This window comes from Callithrix jacchus, chromosome 4 (genome assembly GCF_049354715.1).
Source record: "Callithrix jacchus isolate 240 chromosome 4, calJac240_pri, whole genome shotgun sequence".
In the NCBI taxonomy this organism is placed as follows: domain Eukaryota; kingdom Metazoa; phylum Chordata; class Mammalia; order Primates; family Cebidae; genus Callithrix; species Callithrix jacchus.
The window spans coordinates 117905331-117921550 of NC_133505.1; the positions used below are offsets into that span (position 1 = coordinate 117905331).

A 16220-nucleotide genomic window follows, 5' to 3' on the forward strand; every position below is an offset into this window, starting at 1 on the left:
GCACAATTCTAGGGGGCACCATTCACATTCTAGTCATTATCCTTTTGCATATTTATTACAACAATTTCCTGGCAGATGGCAGCAAAGTGTCTTGAGGCAGGGTAGCTTTTTCGATTTGCATAAAGACGATTTATAGCAAGTGGCAGGAGGCATAGGTACAAAACTAGTGTCTAATAAATCTTCAGCCAGTAGCAGCGGTTGGGGAGAGAGATGGAAGGACTGGGGAGGAGTATTAGGATTAGGGAAGGCCCTTTTTCTTAACCAGAATGGGCACCCAACAGATAAGAAGTGTTGAGATTTGTGAGGTTCAAAGTTCAGCATCATGGGACCAGCAAGTTTGTAGAAGAGACAGGAATTAGTCTGGCAAAGGAAACAGGTTTGCCCTGAAAGGTAGTACTCTAAGGGCTGAATTTATTTTAAAAAACTTTTTTTTTTCAGAGACAGGGTCTTGCTTTATTGCCTAGGCTGGAGAGCAGTGGCACAATCACAGCTCACTGCACCCTTGACCTCCAGAGTTCAAGTGATCCCCTGCCACCTCAGCCTTCTGAGTAGCTGGAACTATAGGTGCGTACCACCATGCCCTCCAAAATGTTTAATTTTAATTTCTTTTAGATACAACATCTGGCTATGTTGACCAGGCTGATCTCAAACTCTTGGCCTCAAGCAATCTCTCCACCTCAGCCTTCCAAATAGCTGAGATTACAGGCGTGAGACACTGTGTAAGGGCTGAATTTAGTAAGTAGATAATGATCCTTTGTGGAGATGTGGGGAGGAAGAGAATTAATGAATATATAAGTAAAAATTTCATGATTCTAATGAGATTGGGGAGCAAGGGGTGAGGAGGAGGGAAAAGGAGGAGAGGAAGAGATACGAACATTAGCTGACACGGGTGTGCCCTGTTGAAGTGAAGGGCAACTGGTACACCGACAAATTCCAGCCCACCTTCAACCACTCTGGGTCTGAAAATCTACACGAGTCATGAACAAACATCATAATTCACAGTAACAGTGCAGCTTCTGACTGTCAAGGTGGACCACGTTATATCTTTTTATTCCGACTGATTGTAGATTGCAAAACCTTTACAGATGGAACAACATTCTCCATTTTGCATTTGATTCTAAAGCAGAATCCCAGCCAAGCACAGCTTTTTGTTTTATCTGTGTATCTTCCAAGGTCTCCTTTGGCTGCATGCGTGTTGCTTTTGTTCTCGGCTTGCTGTTTTAAGTATAGCTTTGCTACATTTCCATTTCCCCCCCACTATTCAAAACAAGTACTTATCTGAATTAGAGCAGAAAAATACTGAATAGAACGAAGCATTTCTTCTCCCCCTCTCACGGTGAGGTCATGGTTCAGTGGTAGCAACAACAATGATGGATGCTTTGTACTTTCATTTAGAGAACTTTAGGAAAGTGTAAACAAATATATTCTCCAAAATTTGCAGGTGAGGGGAGGAAGGTGAAGTGGCTTACAAAAGATTGTGCTGATTACAGTCTGATTTCTCTTCCCCTTCCCAATTATCTTACAAATTATGCTTTGGTGAATAGTCCTAGAGCTGCTCATCTTTTAAATCAAACTAAAGTCCACTGAAGTAGGAGAATTATGCATTTTGCATAAATGATGTGGGCAAATTATTATTCAGTTTTTAACAGGGGTTTTCTATCGCTTTCCTTTGCACAATGTAATATGGTTAATTTACCAGAAAGCATTGCTGTTCATTCCCTAATTCTCTAGGCAACGGCTGCCATTTGCTCACCATTTCCTCCCTCTCTGGGAATTGACAGACCTTCCGGCTCCATTCAGGGTGGTTTGGGTTCTTGAGCAATCTCTAGAGACTCGGCTTCCCTTCTGGTATCTTCCAAGGTTTACCCCTTGGGAGGAGTCTAAAAAAAAGAAAGGATTCATATACCTGCATTTAGTTTATGAGTGGCTTAAATGAATCCTTTTGTAAACACACACCAAAAGAAAAGATGAAATCTCTTGCTATTTAGTGATATTTCCCCACAGTACTGTGTCTACGCTTTTCATTAAAAACACTATCTGAATAATATTCATTTCATTCTCTCCAGCTTCCAATTAGCTACCCATTGATTATTACATAGTAAGCACTTGATAATTAACTGAAGGAAAACTATCCAGCACAAAACAAACAGAACAGCATGCATGTGCTAGCATGTATCTTCCTTCATGAATGTACATATTGCACCATGATTCAAGCAAAACAGCCTGGCTAGTAAGTGGAAGGAAGGGATGACAATGGATTTGTAAACAGGAGAAAACCTCCCACTAATTGTTATTAAGAGAGGTAGTGAGAAGTTATTCCAAGCTTCTTCCTAGCAATTCTTTTGTTCTCATACTTTATGAGAATATGAATATGAATATATATCAGACCATATCCTAATTGAGACACTGGAGCCAACAACCTGCTAAAACCTTCCTCCCTCCTTGAATGGTATTATCGGCACGCCCCCCTATTTAGTGGGCCACTAATCAGAGTAAATGGCGTACCTATATACTGTTAATGGGATCAGGGGAGAAGAGAAAGATGGAGAGAGAGAGAGAGAGACAGAGAGGAGAGGAACAGAGAGACTGAGATTCTTGTGGGTATACTTTTGGTTTTCCTTTATTTAGACCTATTTGTTGATGTCTTCCATTTTGAAAGCATGAGGTAACCCCTAATAGGGGCTAGAAATCAGAAGGAAATACAACCAAAGGCAAGGAGCCCTAGGCCCCTGCTAAGCACTATGTAACCTACTTCCATTTGTCTTTAAGAGTAAAGTTCAGGCAGCACCTCTTCCAGGAAGCCTCTCCTGCACCCCCCACCCCATTCCGAATTACATGTTACTCCTTTGCTAACAACTGTGCTTCTACCTAACAGAGCTTATTGCAAGTATTTTTATGGGTCTCCATTCTTACTAGGCAGGGGATATTAATCGTCTCTCTTTGAATTTCTGGGGCTAGGCACAGGGCCTAGCCCATAATAAGTACACAACGAGTGTGGAGTAGTGAATGGTAAGTCTTTACACCATCTACAGTCATACCCACCTGCATCCCGTTGCCTTGAGCAGCTTGGAAAGGACTCCACTCATGCCAGCTTTGGTATCTTTCTCCGAATGTGTCCGATATCTTCATCCTTCCTACTCCCACTGGCTGCCACCTTGGTTAAGCAGGCCGACCTGAGCAGACATCTACTCCCAGGTGGCTCTGATGGCGTTCCTCTTCCTTCTCATCCTCAGATGCCCTCATCTTCTGTCTCATTCTCAGTCACGGGACACTTTGCTGGGTGAAAAAGGAAATTAGATGAGAGAATCCACATTAATGCTAATGTTACCTTTCCCATGTACAATATTATGGACAACACCTTCACGCTGTGCTTCCCACAGGGAACAGGGGCTCCCTGCATCATGCAAGGGTGTGTCAGAGACACCACAAGCCACAGGCTGGGTAACATGGCACAACTTGATGACTTGGGAAAATAATCTTTATCTGAAGACAAAGATGGATATCTTAGGGAGTAGAATATCAACTTTTCATCAAATTAAAAAGCTAAAATGAGCCTTTGAAGTCACTTTACTTAAGGCTACAGCCTGGGCAACATAGTGAGATCGTGTCTCTACAAAAAAAAAAAAAAAAATTAGCTGAGCGTGGTGGCATGCACCTGTAGTCCCAGCTACTTGGGAGGCTGGGGTGAGAGGATGGCTTGAGCCCAAAAGGTTGAGACTTCGGTGAGCCATAATCACACCACTGCGCTCCAGCCTGGATAACAGAGTGGGACCCTGTGCACTGCCCCCCTCCACTCCCACAAAAAAGACTGTGGTCAGGTGTGGTGGCACATGCCTGTAGTCCCAGCTACTTGGGAGGCTGAAGTGGGAGGTTTGCTTCAGTGCAGGAGTTCGAATCTAGCCTGGGCAACATAGTGAGACCCCATCTCAAAACCAAACTGAACCAAAAAAAGACTGTGTATCACTTGATACCATTTACTTCATGCTGTCTCCCAGGTTCCAAGAGGTACAAGTTTATCCTCACTAGGATTGCAACAGTTCTGGGGAAAGGTTTGGGAAGTACCAAGGGGTTCACTTCAGGCTTTAGATTGGACCTTCAATCATATCTGGAACACAGGTGACCACACATTCATAATGCGCAGGGCTAGCATTGCGGGCAGCATGCACTCAGTCCCACGTGCTTAGCAGGTTCTTAGGTAAATATGCCATTTGAAGGTGAACCATTCACCCCACTGGACAGTGGGCCTCATCCACCTAACAGTCCATCCATCCGTCCAGCCAACATCTGCCAGAAGCTCATCACTGTTTTAGGTGCAGGGAGAATAATGGTGAACTAGTCAGGAAGTTTCTGTTCTCAGGCTCACAATCTGGCAGGGCAAACACATTAGAAGGAGAGCAGTATTAAACACATTGGTGGCATTAAACACGTTGTTAGAGAGTAGTAAGCCGTATGGAGAGGAGCACAATGTTCTGCTGTCGAGGAAGCAGTCATTCATCACTGATTACATTTCGTTAGCATGGTCGGTCCTTGCAACACTGGAAAACCATTTATTTTTATTTTCAGTGCTCATAATTAATTTTTAGAATAAAGGTATATTTGCCCTTCCATAGGATTCTGAATACTTTGCATGTTTAGAAAGAATGAGGTATGATTTAGGAGTTTATTATGTATGAAAACTTTCTGGGAATATAGGTCTATATAAATTACACAGGTCTATAGTTCAAATACGGTAAAGACATTATTTTTCATTATTTTCTTCTCCATAGATATAAGCTATTTTTGAGAATTAAAGAACAAATATACAATTGGCAATTGCTTTAGTAATCTATACCTCACTCTATCATTTTTAGAATAAAAATGTGTTTAAGCTTCTTTCCCCCTCCCCCAAATCAAAGCGGTCTCCTTCCTCCCTTCTAACAAATATTTTTGACAGCCTAATTGAATTCCAATAGTACTGTATAATATATAGTGGTAAGAAAGTCAACAAAAGTCATTGAAACCTATTAAAATGCCTCACAGGAACAAACTGACCAAAGAACATTTTTATTCCCATACAATTTGTTAGGAAATGCCTATCACATGACTTTGTCCAGAGTCATGACTAATAAACAGATGACATCTCTTTTGCAGGGGGCTGTAGTACAATTCTCTTCTGCCTGTTGCTGAAAACCATACTTTCTTTCAAGATTCATAAAAGAAACATTGCAATTAATACAGTATACATTCCTAAGACCCCCTGGGAAATTGCAGGTAATACTTTGCCATGCTAATGCTACTATCAAATCCTCTGGTGCCAACACTTAGCCACAGGAGGATTCCTATCTTTCTCAAAGCAGGTAAACACCTTCTGGAGCTTGCAAGGAAATCTTCAACAGTGTGGCTGTGTTTGAGGAATTACATATGCCCTTAACTTTTCTCATGTAAATGCCTGGTTCCGCATACACCTTTCTGTGTAAAGACTATGGCAGAGCCAAGTGCATCATTTGCCTCTACCCTGATGTTCTGAAGCACAGGAGTCTCCTAGGCTCTCTGGTCCTCCCAGCCTGTGAACTGATCATCAGAGGAGATCAGGAGCTGCAGAGAATGGGATGAACAAAAATCCTTTATCACAGTTACAATATCTGAACTTTGCAAATGGTCTTCTCCAATAGATTTGTTATTTGATTTTTAAAAAGTAAAAAGAGTTAAAGAGGTGGGCACAGTAGCTAGCTCTTGTCTGTAATCCCAACACTTTGGGAGGTCAAGGCTGGAGGACTGCTTGAACCCAGGAGTTCCAGACCAGCTTGGGCAACATGGCAAGACTCCAGTCTCTACAAAAAATAATCATAACAGACCGGGTGCTGTGGCTCATGCCTGTAATCCCAACTCTTAGGGAGGCAGAGGCGGGAAGATAGCTTGAGCCCAGGAGTTTGAGACCTGCCTGGGCAATATAGCGAGACCCCATACTCCACAAAAAGGAAAACAAACCAAAAAGACAAAAAAAAAAAAAAAATAAAAAAAATAACAAAAATTAGCTGGTGTGTGGTTGGGAGGATCGCTTGAGCCCAAGATGTTGAGGTTGCAGTTAACCATGTTTGCACCACTGCATTCCAACCTGGGCAACAGAGCAAGACACTATCTTAAAAAAAAAAAAAGTAAAAAGTAATAGTTTGGACGGGCATGGTAGCTCACTCCTGTAATCCCAGCACTTTGGGAGGCTGAGGCGGGTGGATCACCTGAGGTCAGGAGTTCGAGACCAGCCTGATCAACATGGAGAAATTCCGTCTCTACTAAAAATACAAAATTAGCCAGGCATGGTGGTGCATGCCTGTAATCCCAGCTACTTAGGAAGCTGGGGCAGGAGAATCACTTGAACCCAGGAGGCGGAGGTTTTGGTGAGCCAACATTGTGCCATTGCACTCCAATCTAGGCAATAAGAGGGAAACTCTGTCTCAAAAAAAAAAAAAAGTAGTAGTTTATTAGGAAGGCTCCCTTTCCAGCAGAGGAGTGTTAAATGCCGCTTTCCTAAGGGAACAAAGCAAATACTTATTCACTGGCTGGTTACTAAAGACAAAAAATGCCTTGTCATCACCTGACATTAAGGTGATGCTTTTCTTTCTTAACAGGAGAACTTTCTGGTCAGCAAATTCAGTTTCCTCACCTTAAGCTTGTACAACTTATAAGGAGGAGTGGCTTCTTGGGAGGTGTGGGACTCTCTGGTATCGTCTACCTCAGGAATATCTCTTGAAAGCACATTCACTTCTTGGAATAAAAAACCTGAAAGTCTCTGCCATCTTTGTATTTATAACCTCACTCTATATAGCATGCTGTGTTTCCTAAGAGAGCCCTTGAGAGGACCCAAGTCCTTAGTTTTCTTTTATATAAGGGAGTCCACCATGAACTCAACTGATACATAAGGCTATACTTTGGTTTGAAGAGCCCCCCCACTTTTTTTTAAAGACTTTCTATTTAAAACAGTTTTTTTTATCATATAGTTTTGAATGAATCAAAACATAAAAATCTTCCAGTAATATTTGCAAATTGTCCAACCTAGTGGGGTGTCAGGATTAAAAGCAAAGTTATCTTTAAAAATATCTAGAATATGTTAATCAGCTACCTAATGTGATAATGTATGTAATAAGATCTTTAAAATTGTATCAGTTTAGCAAGTCTATTAATGCTAAAAACAATACCATAAAGTTTTGAGTAATCAGAAAACCTGTTTCACTTTTTTTTAAATGTTGGAAGCCCTCCCTAAATGTAAAGGTTATTTCAACCAAGAAAACCATCCTCCTTGTATGTCCCTGCATGGCATCGGTGATCTTACAATCACAGGATCTTAGAGCTCTAGGGACCTGAGGAATGAATCTCATCCAACCCCCTCAGTTCCACAGACAGGCCCTAAAAATGACAGATTCTAGGAGGGGGCTCAGGGTCCTGAAGCTGAATGATCATAGAGTTGGGTGTGGACAGGTAGCCTGCATTCACCCACTGCCCTTCCTACCACACCAGGTTGTCGCTCCGTTAACTCCTTGATTACAGAGTGGAGGGACATTTGGAAATACATGTACTGACTCCAAGACAAGAAAGAGTCTTCTCGTGATTGTCTGTTTCTCCTACAAGCAGGACATAGTAAATTCCAGTTGGGGAAAATGTCTAATAAATTCAAATGGTAAGCTACGCCTACTTCTGCTTTAATGACCCTCTGAAATAGCTGGTCAAGAGCCTACCCTTTCTAGAGGGGAAAGAACTCTCCAGATGTTCTCAATGTTTCTGTCATTTGCAAATCATCGCACAAAGGCTAAATTCACCAGGTGACTCCATACCATCTGGTGTGGGACAGATGTGTCACAGAACTACCAGAGTACTTCCATGATTTAAACAAATAAACAAAAAAAAATTCAAATGTAAAATGCTCTCTTTTTAATTACTAAATTAAGAAAGTTAAACAATTTAAAAATGTAAACTCACAAATAAATCATAACAAAAAAGGAATTAAGACTTCAGAGTTGCTAGTCAGTATTAAAAACTCAATAGAAATAGGATTTTTGATTTGTTGTTGTTAAACATACGTAATTCAAGGTTGGTACAAACAGCAACTAAAAATGTAATACTTTGTTTTTGTGCATCCCCATGAAATGTAAAGTAGTGCATAGTTATTCCACCGGAGAACTCTTGGACATATAGAAAGTCATTCATTAGCAGTACAGGACATTTAAAACACTTATTTTACAATGGGAAAAATGTACAACCCCCACCCTCATTTCCCCCATAAATTTTAGTTGCATGAGAAAGTTTAGCAGGTTGCCATGACTACAGTGCTATGGGTTTAGACCATTTAAATGTGGTTACAGGTTTATTAAATTAAAAATGTCTGAAACATTTCAGCATTCACATTTTTATACAAGAAGTTTGTGTGGTATCCATCTTCCAGTTCTCTTGGTCGTATCAGCCATTTGCTTGCTTATGTTTAACTTTTGAGACCAAATCGCAATAAGCTGAAGCAAATACTGGTAACAGAACTTGTAAATTCAGCTTGGGGGTCGGTTCCTGAAAAGAGTCAAAGTAAACAGCCATCTACAGGTACAGTCACGAACCAGAAAAGTGCAATCCAAATGAAAAAGTCATGTTTTGCAAAAGCCAAAAATGAGGCTGCTGGTGTTTTCAGAAGAACACCAGTGCTTTGAAGCTGACTGGCAGTAAAATCCTCCCTCTGGGTCCCACAGCTTGGTGGCCCAGGCTGGCCACAGTCTCCACATTAGCACCCACATTGTATATGTACAGGGACATATATATTATATATATTCATGTTTATAAAAAAGAAAACAAAAACAAACACCTGTCCTGATTGGTTTTTGTTAAAACATGAAAAAAAATTTTATTGTTTTAGACAAAGAGGCCACTTTTGGAAAATAATACTTTTTTTTTAGTTGAATCAGGTGAAGACAGAGTTAAAATCACATAGGATTTGCATTTTTAAAAAAGGAAAGCACTAGGATTGTTGGCACTGGAGTAACTATTTACACTGAACAGAGGTATGGCCTTTTACATAACATCAATACAATGCATTTTCCAAAGTCTGAGAATTAACAAGGTTCTGTCTCGAATGCTTCACAGAGGAGATTCGGATTTGGGGACAAGTGTCATTAATGAGGGCCATGGAAGTTCGTCAGCTTCAGAGTCACATGCAATCTGATCCTGGGCGGTTCTGCTGCTGGGGAGCAGCTGGCTACGGAATTGAAAGCTAATGGGGAAGGGTGGGGCAGCCTCTGGGACAAGGCCTCTCTCTGCAGACCCGGGCCTTACAGGTTTTCACCAGGTTGGTACTGGGGCTCTGTGGCGGTAAAGTAGTCTTCCAGGAAGCCCTGCAAGTACTCAAAAGTGGGGCGTTCTTCAGGGTCCTTTTTCCAGCAGTGGATCATGAGCTCATGCAGAGAGATGGGGCAGTCCTGCGGGCAGGGCATCCTGTAGCCTCGCTCCACCTGCTCCAGCACCTCCCGGTTGTTCATGCCTGCAAAGACAAGGGCAGTGAGAGTGGGCACCCCGGGGCTGCAGGCCCTGACCAGCCGCACTGGCAGCTCCCCTTTCTTCTTCTTTGCATCTGCATGTGTCTAAAACATGTGGAGAACCCCCACCTCCCCCAGGAGTCAAACCCTGCCATGCTGCTCAGGAGTAAGAAGGAGTGCAGAACTGAGACATGCAGAAACCCAGAGGATGACTCTCAAAAGCATTATAAGTGAAGGGAGCCAGACACAAAAGGAAACATACTATACGATTTCATTTATACGAGATTCTAGAAAAGGCGCAACTACATCTATAGAAGGCAGATGAGTGGCTGCCGGGGGAGGGGAGCAATCCCCACAAAGGGGCCAGAGGGAACTCCAAGGGGGATGGGAAGGTTCTGTGTCAGGGTCAACGGGTCAACAAACTTTTTCTGTAAAAGGCCAGACAGTAAATATTTTTGGCTTTGCGGCTCACATATGATCCCTGTCTTCTTCTTTTTAACAACCCTTCGAAAACGTACAAAACAAATAAAGGTTGGGAGCCAGATATGCCAACCCCTCTTCTATATCATGTGCCTGGTGGTGTGACTGTTTGTCAAAACTCAATAAACTGCATTCTTAAAATTGTTGAATTTTATTGTGTGTAAATTATACTTCAATTAAGCTGACAAAAACATATGAATAAAGCAGACAAAAAAATCGCACAGAATGAAAGAATGCTGCCCCTTGTTTATAGCATTGATAAACTCCATTTATGAACTTCACAAATTTGCTTTCCTCATGCCTGGACAAACACTTGGTTCCCCACTGTCAGAGATCTGCTGCCATGCCAGCATGGCTGGGGACTGTCTGGCCCTGCAACCCCACAGTGCCCTGAGGTTTGGTGAATCTGATGGGGAGACAGAGCATGTCTGCGGCCTGTCTCTACTGATGACCTCAGCCAGGCCATCCATCATTTGAGGCTCTCCTGACTCGGGGGGGAGCTGCCTCACGTTGAAACACTGGGCTGCATAGCACTAACAGAAGACAGATCGCTAACTGCCTAGAGTGCGGCCTCCTGCAACTGGCTGCCTTAACATTATAGGAACTACCATACTTAGCGGGTGGCCAATGTCCTGTCCTCTTCCCAACTACTGCCAGCCACTATTCTCTAGTTTTGCTCCCCCTTTTCATTATATCACCTCCTGCCATCTCCCCTGTCAAACTGTGCTATGTTTTGGCTGCTTCCTGGCCAGTGAGGCTGTAATCTGGAATCCTCCCCAACTTCTGACCTGGTTAATTTGCAGGAGCAAGAACCAGATGGAGCCATATAGAAACTAAGATTTCTTCCCCTATCTCCCAGGGCTACAGCCAGCAGGAGCCCACACCACATGCCTGGACCTCCCTTTACTTCTGGGGGAGGTGGCGACCTGCTAGCTAGAAACCTGTCAGCCCAGCCAGAGGTGCTGGGCCAGAGCACAGCCTGTGCCCCTGGACAGGGAACACTTGGACTTCTGGGTCTGTTGCCAGACCTCTTGGTTGTGTTGTTCCTTGTGGAACAGAGTATACCCTGGCTGCTCCTGGCTGTCAACCACAGCCCAGTAGTCCCATGTCTCTCCAGACCTTTTCAGGATGCTTTCTTATTCTCTGCCATTATCACTTCTTAAGGTGATAAAAATTCTGTATTACTTCTGCTGTAATGAAGTAGGCCTTCAATGCAATTATTGTAAAATAACCTCACTCATGTGTCAGGACGACCCCTTATTTTAGGAAGAGAGGTTTGGTGAAGGAGTCGGGGTCCCTGCCTCCGTGCCATGCATGCTTTTACCAGGACTTCCTCAGTTGCATGTGCGGAGGGAGAGGCAGTGCTGCGGCGAATTAGCCTACATCCTCCTCCAGCTGCTGAGAATGCGGGATGGGGGCGGGGAGCTGGAAGCAAGGGAGGAAGTGGAGCTGCTCGGGAATGCAAGGCAGCCTTCTCCTTGGGCTCTAGACAAATTCAGGCAGAGGCCAGCGTTTCCTTATCCACAATTCCACAATCCAACAAGCTCTGAACACACAAGTTTTTGTAACTCACTTGACTGCAGAACTGATCTGAACTGACCTCATTTGGTGACAAAACCTGAACTGAATATGAGGCTATTTACTGTTTTTATTTCTTCATACATATTGCCCAAAAAGATCAGGAAGGAAGGGTATACAGGTAATCATGTAGCAGAACTGGCGTTCTCCAAACTGTCTGCCTTGCCACATCTTTTAGGACAGTCCTTGGTTTCATATTTCAGAAATGACAAAGCTTGGACCTGCAGAAATCTGTTTCTCTGTCCCTGCCAGCAGCCCACAGGAACGGGAGGGAAAACAGGCAGAAGGGCCTGACACATCCTTCTGGGGGTGGTTACAGCACCTGAAACGCCTCCTAATGCCTGATTCTGGCTCTGAGTGCCTCCATCCAAAATGGCAGCACAGAGTTTAATTAATCACTCTCCTATTGCTCCACAGAGCACATGTCAGTACATGTTTCATTTCATTAAAAAACAAACTACTCAAATGGAAAGATTTCACCAAAAAAAAAAGTTTCATACAATCTCTGCCAGTGGAAAGTTTAATTGGCCACTGGGTCATTTTTCCAAAGCCTGTTCCAAGCCTCGGACACAGATTTGGTGATGTGAACCTCAACATGTAGCGCCTCCTGAGGCAGCCTGCTTCCTGGGCATTTGGAGCCAGGGACAGGGTATAAACTGGCCCATCCAGGGCCCTGGCAGACCTACATGGTCAGGCTCCCTCTCATTCTCCTCCTCTTTTCCTGTCTGTGACCCTCCGCTCTTCCCTACTCCTCTTCTTCCTTCTTGTGTTTTCTTCTCCCCAGACCTCTCAAAGCACCAGGAGCATATGAAAACAATTCCACGCACTGGGCCAAGTGGAAACATACCAGTGGCAGCTTTGCCAGGAAAGCAGGATATTTCAACAATGCACTTGGCTGACAATGACAACTGGAACGGGACTAGCTCTTTTCCAACCATCCATAAACCAGAACCCGCACAGGCTGACCTGCAGACCGGGCATCACAATGTACCTCTGCAACAATAACTGTATAATCAAGATTTGCCCGCTCAGCAAGGCTTGGGCTAGTTTTTATTTTAAAAACAACAACTAAATGGAATGGAATTTGTTAATTCAGGGTGCGTATCCCTTCTCTGAAATGCTTATGATCAGGAGTGTTTTGGACTTCAGCTATTTTAGGATTTTGGAATATTTGCATTATAGGGCTGCTCAACCAGTAAGTTGAACATCCCCTTTGAGTGTTATGTTAGGGCTCAAGAAGCTCCAGATTTTGGTGCAGTTTGGATTTTGGATTAGGGATACTCAACTTGTATTTAAAAAATAGTATTCTCAGCTATAAAAACTTTGAAAATCATGGTTTTCAAAGAATTTTTTTTTGGAAAGATGGCCTTTACTCTGCACACTATGAAAAAGATGAGCCTATTTCATTTTTTTCTTCTTAGATGGTTTCATATTTTTGTTAGAAAGAAAACTGTTATTTCCTCTTTTTAACCACTTTTCCCCAAGACATTGGCTTTACCTAATACCCGAGAGGTTAAGGGTAGAGAATGGGAAGGGAATAAACACAAGTCTGGGCACCAGGGCAGTGGGAGAGTATCTTCAGAGACATGGGAACACTAGAGAGAAGAATCTTATTTTTTATTTTTAGTTTTTGAGATGACATGTGGCTCCGTCGCCCAGGCTGGAGTGCAGTGGCACAACAAGGCTCACCACAGCCTCAGCCTCCTGGGTTCCTGATTTTCCTGCCTCAGCCTTTGGAGTAGCTGGGATTACAGGTGTGCGCCACTATGCTGGGCTAATTTTTGTATTTTTAGTAGAGATGAGGTTTCACTATGTTGGCCAGGCTGGTCTAGAATTCTTGGCCACAAGTGAGCCATCTGTCTCCCAAAGTGCTGGGATTACAGGCGTGAGCCACCATGCCTAGGCAGAAGAATTTTTATTGCCCTTCCAACTGAGGAGCTGGATAAGAGTGCCTGGGAATGTTTTCCCTTTTTCTCCTTTTTTAGTGGAAAGAAGAGACAGAAACTTTATAAAATATGGTGCCTGAGCACATTTTAAGGCAACACTGTCATAAATAGTTTGGCCTTCTAGGTTTCCTAGTGGGCGCTGCAAGGGAGAGCATTTTTCAGCAGGAGGGTCCCAGCTGGCCAGTGGTGTCTGACTGTGGGAAGAGCCATTTTCAAACAGTGTGTGCGTCTCCTGGTTCCCACAGAGAGGATGCTTGGGGCTGGGCAGCCAGGAAGCACAGAGGCCACTGCCCAATTTTGTTCCAACTCTCTCCTCTGCCTTTCTAGCTCCACAGGAGCAACCAGCCACTTCTGCTCTCTCTCTAGAGTCGCTCAGGAAAACAGGTCATTGTGGTGGGTCACTTTCACAGGGTACAACCGAATAGTACAAAATCCATAAAATACCTCCAGCACTTTGGGAAGCTGAGGCAGAATGCTTGAGCTCAGGAGTTTGAAGCCAGCCTGGGCAACATGGTGAAATTTTTGTACAAAAAGTACAAAAATTAGCTGGGTATGGTGACATGTTCCTGTGGTCCCAGCTCTTCAGAAGGCTGAGGTGGGAGGAATGTTTGAGCCCAGGAGGTTGAGGCTGCAGTGAGCTGAGATTGTGCCACTGCACTCCAGCCTGGGTAAGAGAGTGAGACCTTACTAGTCCACTGTGTGGGGTCTGCCTTCGAGTCTCTCCTTCCCAGAGCCTCCATGGAATACCTCCTGTCAACTTAGATTTTGGGCTTTCAAACATGGTCCCTGACATAGCCTCATTTCCAGTCGGTCTGCCCCAAACACTGCAACTGAGATTCTCTAGCCAACAGATCTGTACTCACTTCCTGCCATTCCAATGATATTATCCTTTCTAAATCATTTTGCTGGCTTCCTCCAGCAAACTCAGAGGTCAAGTTCCAACTCTCACTTTCAAGCTCTGACTCTGTAGGGTTGCCAACAGTGTCTACTCTTGTGTGTATGTTTTCTTTTCCCTTCTCTTTTAAACTTCCCCATTCCACTTCTTTGAGCTGTATGTCAACTCAGTAGTCTTTTTTTCTTTTAGATTCTTTGAAAAAAATATATTTTTTAAGGGACAAGGTCTTGCTCTGTCACCCAGGCTGGGAGCAGCAGCATGAGCATGCCTCACTGCAGCCTTGAACTCCTGGGCTCAAGCAATCCTCCTCACACTTCAGTCTCCCAAGCGGCTAGGACTGTAAGTATACACAACCATGCTTGGCTAATTTTCTTTTTATTTTTTTTGTAGAGATGGCATCTTGCTATTTTGTCCAGGCTGATCTTGAACTTCTGGCCTCAAGCGAGCCTCCCTGCCTTAGCCTCCCAAAGCGCTGGGATTACAGATAGGAGCCGCTCTGCCTGGCCTCCTTTCAGATTCTTTAAGGAAGGAATAAAAATCACATTCACTGGCACAGCACCAAAATAGATATCACTTCTTGACTTCTGACTTTGCATCTCTTAGCAGGTGACTTGACTTCCCTTGACCTCGGTTTCTCCATTTGTTAACAAAATACCTCAACATTCATTGTGCTTTCAGCTATTTGAAAACAGTGTCTTTTATGAAAGAAGAGTGTTTGTGTTTTATAGCTTTTCATTTGTGCAGCTTCCCAATATGGATCTCAGATGGGCCATATCTGCATAATCAGGGATTTTAACTGTTATCTGCCCATGTTTGCATCTGGATTTGACTGTGGGTAGCAAGAACCTGGATTTTTGTGCCATCTGAATAATTAAGCACTTTAACAATGGGAATGGTATTTAGGTTATCAGATATCCAAATAACTTTTGCAAACTGAGCTTTCCATTCAAAGTGAATTCCACAATGTTGTGCATAAGGCCTCGGGTCTGAGGCTCCCCTTGCTTCTGTGCATAAACCCTTGAAAAGGCCCTATGTTTACACGTCTGTTGAGAGTGCTGCGCTGGGGCGGGGAAGGAGGAGGGGTGTTAATGGTGCTTGCTCAGCATGAGCCTGCGCCATTGAATGTGCTTGTATTAACAGATTCTCATGTGTCCTTGCTATCAGACTGGCTAACAAGCGTGACGCTGAGTTCGATTTTAGTATAGGATCAATGAGAAAATTTTGGGCAGAGAGATGCTGATGGAAGAGTGTGGATGAGAATAAAGAACTGATCTTGAGAAGGTACAATAATGACTTGTTTTGTTTCTCTTTCCCCATCTTGCCAGATAACCTAAGGGCAGCTGATTTTATTAGGCCCACTGTATTAATAAACACAGAAAGACAGTTACTCATATAACTGAATACGAAGATATTTCTGTATTTGAAGTTGATAGTATAGTATCATATAGAACTCGTTTGTCTCAGAAAAAAAGGCAGTGAAAAGAGAGGCAGGGTGCCCATCAGGAAGGCCCTGGGACTGCACCTCTGAGAACAAGGAGCGGCAGCATGTGGGTGAGAACACAGGACTGGGCAGGGAACATGGGACAGGGGGCGGGAAACGAGGGACTGTGGCGGGGAACATGGGGCTTGGGGCAGGAGAACATGGGACCGGGGGTTGAGAACATGGGACTGGGGGCCGAAAAGTCCCTCTCTGGCTGCCCTCTTCATGTGCATTCTCCTCTGGTTTCCCTCCTCCTCTCACCAGCCATGCCGGTCGAGAGAAACCTTGTAAGTGGAGGTGACAGCATGACCTCTGGGAATTCTAGGCAGAGTTCCCTTTCTGAGGGAACAACATGA

The 16220-nt window shown here is 43.7% G+C and overlaps 1 protein-coding gene across 4 annotated transcripts in view; it reads right to left on the reverse strand.

The window, feature by feature from the left end:
• Positions 1 to 7879: 7879 nt before the first annotated feature.
• FYN (FYN proto-oncogene, Src family tyrosine kinase) overlaps positions 7880 to 16220 on the reverse strand; it is a 192260-nt gene continuing 183919 nt past the window's right edge. For all 4 annotated transcript variants that reach the window (XM_078369967.1, XM_035296539.3, XM_008994918.5 and 1 more), the window contains one exon: positions 7880 to 9490. In XM_078369967.1, the coding sequence (XP_078226093.1) occupies positions 9282 to 9490 (209 nt within the window). In that variant the 3' untranslated portion in view covers positions 7880 to 9281. The remainder of the gene's footprint in view (positions 9491 to 16220) is intronic.